Here is a 12759-nt window from a genome sequence, read left to right as displayed (position 1 = left end):
AACTATTACCCAATTAATACTGAGGGCCTCCAGAAGAGATTTTAATATCCGTAATCAAAACAGAGACACGGTTAACATCCTGGCTTGATGAGGGACTGTGGCGTGGCCGCACAGCATCTGTTCTGTGTCTTCGTGCGTGCCCAGGAATTGAGAGTGAATCTCGCCAGACTCCTCCTGCACCTCGAGTGCTCCCCACTTGAGACACCGTGTACCATGCCAGGTGTCTGATCGTAACTACAGTGCTTTCGAGATAGCCTTTGTGCTACAAGAACAGTGCAGATACCGAATGTTCTCATTCAATTGGTTATTCATTGTGTAATTATTTGGAGGTGGGGGGGGGGGAACCGAAAACACACGACCTCAAGTTTATAAATCCTAAATAATCTGTACATGTTCCCAAGGGTACATCCGACACAACCTCCACGCCGAATGCCGCATTCTGTCAAAAGGAAATTACGCAACTCAACGGACCGCTGAGTTGCATCGGCCTGGAGGCAGCCATGGGTAGTGCACTGCACTACCAACATGGCGACCTTCGCCAGGCAATACTTGGCCATGGTGAATATCGTTTGTGACGAGTGGTATCTCAACCAGCCCAAGGCCCCAACCACCCCGCCAACCCCCAACTTCACCAACTCACATTGACCAGTGCGGTGAAGTATAGTAAAACAATCCCTATGGCAGACACGGTGTGGGGAGGACTTCATGCGGCTGTGGATTGAGAACGAGCTGCTGTACGTGGCATTATATAATGCTTAAAATTCACAAGCTCTGTTATTGTACACTTAGCTTACCTGTGCGATGGATGCATCGCAAACCTAGGGTTGTATCACTGGTGTAACGCCACTGGTGTAATGCCACTGCTGTAACGCCACTGCTGTAACCCCACTGGTGTCATGTCACAAGACAATGACATTTTCGTTCAAAACTATGACAGCAGGCAGGGCTTTGAGTCACTTGAACTTCAAGACAAAGCTCCCCCGAATAACCTGAACAGACTTTTGGGGCAAGTGCTGTTAGCGAGCACCTATGAAAGCCGGCACGGCACACGAGGGGGTGGGTTGCCACGCCTGGCCGCCTTTGTCTCCCCACTGGCAATGTTTATACACCGCACCATGTACTTAATTGAAGCTGAGTTGATCTAGGGAAGGCCCAGGACCAGTTCGGATAATAATCGTCACTGCTGTTGGTCATGAGCGGAGATAAAACCCGAGTCGCCGAGTTCGTAGCACAGTGCGCGAACAATTGCGCCACTGCTCCCCACTTGAACTTCAATCATCCTCTTTACCAATGCATCGAGCCTGCCTTTAATCCACCATGTGCAGGGCGTTTGTCACGTGTCTTACAATCCAGCATTTTTAATGTTCAGAGCTGGAGGTAACCAAGCCGAGACCATCGACTTGCTCAACTTGAGAACCCGGTTCAATCACGGGTGGCACAATCCTGGACTCGAACCAAGGATCTCAAATGTGCCGTCTCAGTGACCTCTGAGCCTCCCGGCCACCTAAATGGGTAAATTTTTAACTGAAATGACATATCTTGTGAGTAGAAGTGTGAAAGTTAAACTTTTAAATCTTGGAAAGAGCTTTTATTGTGAAGATAATAATTTGAAAACGACACTTGGCAGTTAATTACCTTTAAAAACATTAAACAAACCTTTTAAATATTGCCTGTCTCCCCTTACATCATTAAAAGTTGAGCTTATTTTTACAAAGAAAACCTGTTTATAGTTCAAATCATTAATGGAAAGTGGACTTACCTGTCCTGACAGAATATATATAACAGTTTATATCTCTGCAGATATGAAGTTTATATTTTTTAGATTAATGCTAAAAGCACGACTTTTGGGTTCAATCACACGAGGAAAATTTGTGTCGACACCCTCCTCCACCCAATACAGCCAATTAATAAAGTTGTCACGTGAACAAACGTGGCAATATTAAACTTATTTTTAAACTATTTTTGTATTTTACCAGGTGAGCCCCACTGAGCTGTATAGCTAATTTTCAGAAGCGACCTGGCCACAAATGATAGCTCAACGAAGTGGCTCATAACGTGGAAATGTACAGCAGCCAAATAATCTAAACGCATGTTTTTAAATGTGGAGGGAAAAACTGATAGTTACAACCAGTATCAGCAGGTAGTTGCCAAATTTTCCGGTGGAACGAGTCGCAGTGCATTACCACATCACTTGGCATCAGCGATAGTCATTAAAGGGAAAACAATTCCATAAAGAGAGTAAACTTACTCAGCTCATACGAATATACGTTGTGATTCATACCTAATTACCACAAATTAAATGGACAATTATGATGAGGACGCTTTGACAGAAAGGCAAGACAGACACTACCTTACATCATTCAAAGGACACACAGCAGCTCATTAAAAGTAGATTGATGTCAAAACGATGATTGGAATACACCGAGTTAATTATATATACTTATTACTAGAAGCCCATTGGATGATGACGATAATGATTGTACAGACAGGCAAGACGGACACCACGCTCCGTCATTCACAATGGGCGCCGACAATGCAGCTCGTTAACAGGAATTTGATTCCAAATGCTGGGGTTGCGTGGAGCGGGCGACAAAGATGGAATTCGAGATGAGCTTGGATCTGGGGCAAGGGACTGCAGCTTGCTCTCAAACAACACATGGAGCAAGAAAGCCAGGGACCATTGAGACAAGGTAAATAACACTCGCAGTATTCATCACTTCCTCCACAACCAAACTACTACATTCCCTTTGTGGCAACCCACACAACTTAGGAGATTTCATCTGCTGCTCATTAAGCTTAAGTCAATGTACTAATTTGTTGTATGGTAAGCGGGTGTTATGCGTAATAAACGACTGTCAGGCTCTCTTGGTCTCCGTTGTCGTTTATTTAGGTTCTTCGTATCGCACCCCGCTGGTCCTCGACCGGACCCGCGCCGCCTCCGCCGCGCGCCCCGCGCACGCTCCGTGTGGCCCGCACTCGCTGGTGGCTGCTCCGGTCTCTCCGTGTGCCCCGCACACGCCGCCAGCCACACCGCTCGCTCCGTGTGCCCCGCACACTCCGCTAGTCACTCACTAGCCACGTGTGCCCCGCACTCTGCTAGCCCCTCACACACCGCTAGCCCCGTCTACCCCACGCACACCGCTGGCCGACGGTGTGTGTAGGTCTTCGACCACGTGGCAGATGGCGCCGCTCCTCCCGCACTGCCCAGCGTGGCTTCCCCTATTCTCGCTCCGTTCCAACTCCTCGATCTCTTCTGGCTCTCCCCCTATATCCTTCCCATCACGTGACCCTGACTCCTCCTTCCCGTACTGCCCCTGTCTCTGCCCCCCCCGTTCACCTCGTCTCCCATTGGAGCCGAGGTGAGCAGTGGCTCCTCCCACACGCCCCGCCGACCAGGCTCCCCCCCCCAATGCTCCGGGCCGTGTGATTGGCGCGGAGGCCAGCAACCACCCCGTTTATGCTCGCATTACATATGTAAGGCACAGTAATATCTCACGAGTTATCTAGGTTGGTTCATAAGACGTGATGTATTTGAGGGCAGGGGGGGGGTGTGTTCAATTCTGTGTGCCGTGAGTGTCTGGTCACGCGTTGGACCAAGGCGTTTTCATGAGGAACTCTCTGGCCGTGAGCAGTGTACTAGCCCACATGCGAGAAATGGCTACGATTACCCACGAGGGACCACGGCGTGACAAGACCCCAGCAAGGCGAAATCAATGAGTCCGCATGAACACGTGGGCAGAAATTATTCAACAACGCCATTAGATACTGCAGTTGCAAGCCCCACAATGGTAATTGGTTATTGATGAAAGTTATAAATGACTTCAGAGTGGATTACATTTGTGACTGTATAGCTGACTAAATTATGACAGCAACTGAATAAAATCTACGAACTTGAAACTTTACAAAAATTGCGTAGGCTGTTGTCAACTAGCATAAGGCTGGGACTGAAAATAAATGCCAACTCAATTAACACCTGCACCAAATATAACCTGAAGGGGCCCTTTCAACTGCACGCGTGTCAATAAACCAAGAGCGGTTGGCGAAGGATTAACGCTCTTTCTCTTATGGGTACCCACAGCGCAAAGCAAACAGGGAGAAGCACAGGGAGAAGCACACGGCAAAGCAGCCGTGGGGTGGGCAAAGTGCCAGGGACGGATTGCCGCATCGCGCCACGATTATGGTCAAAAAGTTTTGCCAGCGCCGTTCGCCGGAATTGCCTAAGGGTCAGCTGGGATTTGCACCGAGCGAGCACTGAGCATTTTCCGTTGCAGTAGTGGGAAAACTGTTTGGAAGGGTAATTTGTTGTTGATATTTTTTCCCCCTCCCCCACCCTAATTGCATTCCAGCGTGAAGCGATAACTGCATTTTAGGCACTACAAAACGGCGGTGTCGTAACGTGGAACGTTTCCGGCTCTAATTAGCGGGTCAGCTGGATGACGCATGCGACGCGGGTTCCGATATAAAGCGGTAACAATTTATTTTTGGCTGAGAGTGAGAGCGTGCAAAAAGAAGGGCGGAGAGAGAAGCGCTCGGAATTACAGAAGCGCATAAACAGATCGTTGAGAAAAGTGAACGGGCTTGGGACAGGACGTGTCGATGAGGGATGGGCGTGCGGCAATAAGCTGGCAGTAAAGAACCAGAACGGGAACCGCACCCGGGAAGACAACCACCGGGGAGAGATGGAGCAACGCAATCGGCTCACATGCTGGAGTGAGATTCATTGCGGAAACTCTGGAGCTGGGAGGGATGGCAACGGCATGGCGAGGCCTTTATCCAGAAAGTGGATAGGCCACGTCTCACCGTGATGGTGACGATGACAATGGTAAGGCAGGACTTGCACTTACACGTTTGCCTGCTTGAAATGTAACTGCCAGAACACATTTTCCTCCTTTTATAACGCCTCAATGCCCCTAATTGTGATCACAAAGGCCCGCATAGATGCTTGTGAATGGGGCGTCTACAGAGAGGCTGATAAGAATCTGTGCTTGCATAAGATCATGATGTCAAGTTAAATTGGACCTCTCCGCCAGGATTTGCAAAAACCTGACCATGCTTGGGTCCTAAGCCAAGCACTGTGAGGTTTAAGCCGGCAGAGCCGCAATTCGATTAAATCAGGGATGGGGAGCCCACGGACCACCGGCCGGATATGACCCACGACCTAATTTCGTAGGTACAGCCCGTGGAATTCACTTTAACGCGGCCTTCATTCCATATGGCCCACAAGCGATGATTAAATTGTCTTAGCATTTAATGTTAAAAGTGTCGATATATATAATTTTATACTTATTTACCTTCACTGCGAGCATCTTGTTCGTTCTAATCAGATACTAGAGTGGAATGTTTGTCGACCTGGCAAACAAAGTAGAGTTTATAATCTATGCACGTTCGGTCACCACCGCCACTGCAGGCCTACCCCCCCTGGTGTGACGGAAATTACCGAGGTGACAGCGTTAACATATGGCCGCCCGCCAAAGCTCTTTGAAAGTCCTATTCTACCATTGCGACAAAAAAAAGGTTTCCTAACACCTCGAATTAGGGGAACAATCTGGAACGAGCACGGGGAAGTTCGGTAATGAACACCATGACAAGCCACTTAGTTGAACTAGCTATCATTTGCGGCCAGGACGCTTCTGAAAAAGAGAGCCCATAGCTTTAGCTGCTGAAATAAAAAAACATAGTTGAGCTTTTTTTGTGATTTGCTTAACTTTCCTATACTTTGCACTCCTATCGTGTTTATGTATTGTTTGCCGTTATAACTTTCTACCTTGCCCCGACTGGACATCTGTGAAAAAGAGCTTGATAGCTCATCGGGTTCCTGAGTCGTGGATGGCAGCACGCTAGGCTCGCGGAGGTCGCCCTGGCGCAGGAAGTTGAAACAACGTCTGAGGGGTCACAAATTTCACCGCACTTCCGATCACCCAGCAGTGCTTGTGCACCATGGGAACCGATCGGCAGGCTCGTGCGCTGTGAGGTTAAGAGTGCAGGTACACTGCCCAACCCCTTCCAAGACGTCTGGCCAGGGTGGAAGAGTAGCCCAAACACCCTCTTGTAGGGGACCCCTCTACAGTTTCCTCCAGTGGAGGCCACCATCCACCAGCAGTGGCACGAGCAAGCAAGTGCAGGGCCACGCCTTTGCTTTCAGCACGCGTCACTGGCCCTATTGCATAACTGCCGGTTCCAATCTCTGCTGCCCCGGCCGTCATGACCCTCTGGCCAGGAAGTGAGATTAACTGTATGGTGCACCCCCGGGGAGCTCGATGGCAGACAGTGCCACATTACAATATGTACGCGTAATAATACGGCGCACGCAATCAGATTGCTTTTGGACAATTAACATTTTGCTTGTGTCTTATATCAGTCCACGCCACGCCGTGGCAGCGGTCATTCTGTCAAATGGAACTCGATTGACGATTGTTCGTTATTATTAATAGGGGCGTTTACCCAGGAAAGAATCACCAAGTGTTGTGACTTGCTTTAAGGAGGGACCTGACTAGTTTTCGCAGTGGGGGGTTGGGTGGGCGATGGATTGCATTGCAGATTCCAATTGAATCGTCGTTTGCGTGTCTCTGTCTTTTTATTTGGACCATGACGTCGGCACAAAATGGCCGATCGTGTTTTTGTATTGTTTGTTGCTGGAACTTTCTGATCCCCCTTTGCTGGACATCTGTGAAAAAGAGCTTTATAGCTCATCAGATTCCTCCAGGATAAATACAGACTCTGATTCTGACTTACAACAGAAAACTCAGACTCTTTTGAGACAGCTAAGGCCCATTGAGCTATACGGCTATTTTCCAAAGGGCGACCTGCACAGGAAAGCGGTAACAGTGGCACATTTCAAGGGATGGTGCGTGGGATAAAATAAAGAAAATAATAATGAAAACCGAAAAAACACGTTCAAAAAAAGAAATGAGATGGCAACAGCAGCGTAGGACCATGCCTACATGTCTCAACAGAGGCAGCGGCAGCAGGGCAGCAATTAATTAAGTTCATTCAATTCATCGAGCCTCTCCCGAAGCTATCGCGTGGCTTTCACACGTGGATATCGATCTTTAAAAATAATAACACTAACTACACCTTCTTTATGTTGCTCTTCACCAAGCCATATGCAAGAAGAAAGAACGGAGCGTAAATATTTGGCCTGGTTTCATTGCTGCGCTATATCCCCCCCCCACACACCACATACAATGTAAGCAAAATATAAATCTTGAGGTGGGAAGCTCTGGTTGAGGTCTGATGGAATGACCCGAGCATGAAAGTCAATGATGATCACCAATTGCCATAAAACATCATCATCGCCGAATGGTTTTTACAAATCTACTCCGCGTTGCACACTTAGCAGACACAGGCAGGCTGATTTATTTTTGTGTAACCAGATGAGAGCTGAAGAGACCAGGCAGGATGAGTCATTTGCAAGAGTGACCACGGGCATCAGTCTACCAGTAGGGGGGGCATGGCGAGATGTTAACTACCTCGCCTGGTATACAGAACATCGTGGGTTCGATACCAACCCTGATGCCTGCATTGTTGGAGTTTGCATGTTCTCCTCGTGGTCACGTGGATTTTTATCCAGGTCCTACGATTTATCCCTCCACATTTACAATCAACATGCGTTTAGAGTATATGGCTGCATTAAAATTTCCACATGCTGATATGCCACTTCGTTGAGTTATCATTTGTGACCAGGTTGCTTCTGAAAAAGAGCTACATAGCTCAGTGGGTCTTACCTGGTAATATTTAAATAGTTTAGGATAGTTTTAGTTTACTCTTGCGAATGACATTAGGGGTCTTTAAAGTCCAGAATGAGTTAAGCGGACGGCGCATCGCATTATTTGTGGTCATTGCACACACAGTGACAATCAGGGCAGCCGCTGGATTTGCAACAAGTGGCAAAGGTACCCACCACCAATGGGCCACTTTGCCTCTCCAAACAGCCCCGCCCCCCGTGCCCCACCTCTCTCAATCCTGACCCCAATTAGGGGGGGCATTTTGGCGACGGCACCACTCCCCACCTCTCGATGACGTAGAAGTTGTCGCCGTCGTCGCCCTGGTCGATGACGTGCTCGCCGTTGTCCACCTGGCGCTCAAACATCGCGTCCAGCACCTGGGAGAGCTGCTCCTGCGTTCGCGAGCGAGCAGGGAGACACGCACGGAGTACGGTGGTGAGATGTTAACTACCTCGTCTGGTATAGAAGGTCGTGGGATTGATCCCGACTCTTGATGCCTGCATGTTCTCCCTGAAGTGGATGCCTGGCTTTTTCTTTAGGTCCTACGGTTTTTCCCTCTACATTTATAATGAATGCCTATTTATAGTATTTGGCTTTTATAAATGTCCACGTGATAAGCCACTTCATTGAGCTATCAATTCTGGTCCAGTAACTTCTAAAAAAGAGCTATACAGCTCAGTGAGCCTTGCCTGGTAAAAACATTTCTATTAATAAAATAGTTGAAACTAAATAAACAAACAGTCGGTAACATCTCCTTCACATATCCATCTCATATTCATCCACATGAAAATATTTTTTCTAACAACCCATCAGTCGCATTGCCTTCTGGAAGCACGTGTTTTAACTCGTCCATTACTCTGCTGATTATTCAAATACTTGACTCATCGGATAGCATGGACATTGTTATAATAAAAAATGGTTAAACCTATGTTCCCACGTGTGACGCTGGACGGGAAGTGATGGGCAGGGCTTGGTGATGTCATGGACATTCTCAGCCACATCGAGCAGGTCGTGTCTTGTACGGGGGTTTCCCGCCTTCATTAACCGAGCACTGGAATCTATCTTGTTATTATTTGTTGTCATCACCATCATCAGCTATGGTCAATGGACTGGTGGATCAATCAGTCCTGCGGATGTGATGGCTCCCCTAGCTAGTGCCTGGACTCAAACCTTGCATCCCGCTACATCTTGCAACTCTCACAGCAGCAATACCAAAGAACTCTGGGCATTCACCTGCACATCCCTTTTGCAGATTCACACGCCGTGCGGGGCCATGGGAAGCTATTTTAGCATACTTCACCATGCCGGTAAGGGTGGGTTGGTGATAGGTGGGGAGAGGCAAGGAAAGGGGGCATAAAAGTACAGTGCAGATATTGACTCAACTGCAACTGCCCTCTGCTGCCCACAACATTGTCCCGCAATCTATGACACCTAATTAACGCAGGGCGGTCACGATTGAAGGCTCAAACCTGCTTAGCTTGGTCACGGCGCACATTGGAGCTGCACAATCGACTGTAACCGAGCGAGTGATGTAAATTGTAATCGTATTCTTGAAGGGCGAGAAAAGCTGAAATGTGGCGAATAAATTGCAGCCTGGACATCGATTGGTTTCACTCATGGGACAGTGGTCAGTCTGAAGTTTTTATTTTCTTCGAATCTTACGCTAAACACTTACAAATATATGAGCCTGAAAGTGGGCGAGATCTGCTATTTAGTTACGAGCATACACCAGGGTGGTGCTAACAGTTATAGACGATGTTGCATCTACTTCTAAGTCAATGTTCAGGAAACTCAACCAGCCGCAGAACAATATTCTAGATAATTTTGTTTCTTATTTATTTGTGCCTCATCTCTCCTTCTGAAAGAGAACCAGCGATGGATGGATGGATGCAAAAATCAGAAAATCCTTGCATCATTCTGTCACCGAAATGGTTAACGCTAGAGACTGCTGACTCGAAAGCACAACTTCAGATGCAATGCAGAATTATTATTATTTTTTGTAAAAGAAATGGTACATGCAAAACAAAGTTGCCAGTTAATGAGCAATTGGGCCCAATTAAACACGATTTATGACCTTAAAATCGCTTCCCTACTTAATGTAGGGCTTCACTCCCATAATAGACAGAGTATCACAACACATCCCCAGCAGCAGAACACCTGTTTGTTCAGTAGTGCAGGTAACCAGTCTCCAAGGGAGACTAAATGTGTGTGTGTGACGAGTATCCAGAATAAACGTGCATGCGTGTGTGGATACCGTAGCCACATCACGGTGTATGAGAAACAAATCATAACAAAGAAACACTCGAAACAAAAAGATCTTCCCAAATCCTCCACAAATCTTCCCTAAGCCAGACAGCCCTGCAGCCTTGTCACTGTTCAATTAACAAAATGGACAAAAGGTGGTTGTTGCTCATCATTTGCTGCTGTGTCACCACGACCCAAGGCTAATTTGTGCAAAGGTGTGAATGAAAATGAATACACCGCCGTCGCGAATCAATGAGTAGCCTCCTTGGATACTCCTTGGTTGTTAGAAAAACTCAATGTTAACGTATGACATTGGTTCTCTGGTGCTACTCTGCAATTGCTTGCCTACGTCGCTGCAGATGGCAGGGCCTTGACTTAGAGGGAGCTCTAAATGGTACTTGGCCTACTCTTCCACGCTGACCAGATGTATTGAAAGCGATGGGATTACCCACATTTTACCCCACCGTATGCAACCTGCCCATAGACTAACTGTGGTGTACCCGATTATACTGCTGGGTTGGATAGAGGCGGGCGGATGGATTTAAGAAACTTGCGCCGTGAGAGGGACTCAAACCTGTGATCATTGGATTGAAAGTACAGTGTGCTAACCAATAAACCACAACAGCAGCTATTAATATTATCGTTTCCTACAAATGAATTCCGATTGACCCGAGTTTGATTCCTGACAGTGGTAAAGGTCAGAGGTGAGTAACACCAGGTCCAAGTCCTAGGTGAGACTTCCAACTGAAATGGCAACTAAAAAGGCCTTAAACTAGATTCAAAGCTTTCGTGACTGCAACTAGTTTGATGATCCAAATTCAGCCAAGGGGAAATTCACCGTTTGGAAATGGGTCAAACAAAATGTGTTGCTCCCATAAGAATTAAGGAAACTGTTTATGGAAATAATTTCCTTCCTTAAAGATGTCTTTAGCCTCAGGCATGTCCAAGTAAGGTCCCCGGAGCGTTGTGTTTACTCTGCTCAACTCCCACGGTGGTATCTTGGTAACCATCAGGCTGCGTACAGCGCAATTACAAAACCAAACTCTACAAATTCTAAGAAACACAAATGGCAGACGAACAGTGAGAATTGTTCATCACCGAGACCTCTTATCAGACAAGGTCAAAGGTCGCACAGCCGTAAATGCATACGGTAGAGCTGAGTCTGTAAAATTCACTTTTATAATACTGCAGAAACCTCTTTTATCGCAGGGGGCCAACGGATTTAGCTTAGTCACATGTCAAAAGTCGTAACTATGCATCAAACGCCGTGGCATTCCACTGATTGTGATACCTCCCGTGTGAATGGCCTCTGACCCCAATCACCTTGAATGTGTCCAAATGTGTCAGAGCTTGGAAGCTATGCAGACATTAAGCTTGGTTAGTACTTGGGATAGATCACCAGGGTATAGCTTGGGCTGAGAGGTTGTCAGGAAAAGGCTGGACAGCATTGGATTCTTGAACCTATTTGTGAAGGTGCTTTGAGTGCCGTCGCCAACTCGTACCCTTGGTCGGTTTTCTCCACAGGGTTCCACTTTACCCCCGTATGCCTCACTAAAGTTCATTAATGGACTTGACCAAGCATCCCAATGCAAGGGGCAGCAGCAGCACCACCCTCCTGAAAACAAGTCTTGAGACTCGGTAAGGCTTTCCTCAGGAAAATAAATAGCAGTGTTATTTTTATTATTAAAAGCTCGATTTTGCCACGAGAGCTTAATCATTCAACTTGTTTCTTGCACCGGAAAACTATTGGCGGCTGCATCTGATGGGCTAATGCATGGCTAATGTCACAGGATAAGAACGAGGATTTGGCAGTGTCCACCTCCGTTGTAAAGTGAGCAATGTCATCAGTGAAGCACATGGATACTTTGTGACTTCCCATCTCAAGCCGCATTTGTAAACCTACAGTAATTAATTTAAGAAAAATGTTTTTTGATGATGCTTCTACGTTGGCAGTGGCGCAGACTCAGAAATAAAAACGATGTATCTATATCAACGCATTGGTCAAAACACTGTGTGATCTTATTCTTTGGTTCTTTCGGTAAAGTCACGTAGATAGAAACATAATAATAAAAAACTAAAGTTTTAAGGCAAAATTTACTGTGTGATCTTATTTGGAAATAAATATATATATAATAGACGTTTCGGGAAATGTGCCTCGATCATCTGCTATAAATAAGGGCCCCTGTCCAAACTGTAACTTGTATTTATATATTTATTAGCTTTACTACACGGCCTACGCAGAGGGTGGGGGGGATGCGTGACGTCAGCAGGCACACTGCGTGACGCTGCGGCATGCGGGTGACATCAGAGATGTGACGTCACCGCTCACTTGCCATGAAAAATATATGCATTATTGGGCCCCCCCGCCCCCCAAAATACCAAAGTATATTTTTACACTTTTTGCATTGTGTACAGTCTGGAAGCTACCCACATGCCAAATTTGAAGTTTGTTGCATGTCGGGAAGTATGCTTAACATTTTGAACAGACACACATTCACAAATTTCCCTTTTATAGAAATAAGATGTTCCTTTTAACTAAAAGTTCATTAGGTCGAAAGCAGTTTACAGTTGTAACCTGCCACAGCTCACTCGCCTATCTGGGTTTCAATTCACTGCTCCCTTGATGGCGAATCAGTCCTAAAATGGCACCGTCACTGAACAACCCTTTGTTTGGGCAGTATCACGTCCTATCACGTCCTATCACAGAGTAGGATCGCGCAACCAACATGCCTGCAGTAAAAGCCCCACTAGCACCGGGTTGCACGTGAGACTCTGAGCTCACAAATGAGCA

General features: G+C 46.8%; 1 protein-coding gene across 1 annotated transcript in view; it reads right to left on the bottom strand.

Annotated features, from left to right (window-relative positions):
- The window catches only part of LOC144947371 (cAMP-dependent protein kinase type II-alpha regulatory subunit-like), a 100398-nt gene that overhangs the window by 18528 nt on the left and 69111 nt on the right, over nt 1–12759 (bottom strand). Inside the window, exon 5 of the mRNA XM_078876652.1 lies at nt 8010–8116. Coding sequence (XP_078732778.1) covers nt 8010–8116 — 107 coding nt within the window. The remainder of the gene's footprint in view (nt 1–8009; nt 8117–12759) is intronic.

Source organism: Lampetra fluviatilis, chromosome 44 (genome assembly GCF_964198595.1).
Source record: "Lampetra fluviatilis chromosome 44, kcLamFluv1.1, whole genome shotgun sequence".
In the NCBI taxonomy this organism is placed as follows: Eukaryota; Metazoa; Chordata; class Hyperoartia; order Petromyzontiformes; family Petromyzontidae; genus Lampetra; species Lampetra fluviatilis.
The sequence above is the reverse complement of the archived record's forward strand: the minus strand, read 5'-3'. Positions and strand labels throughout refer to the sequence as shown.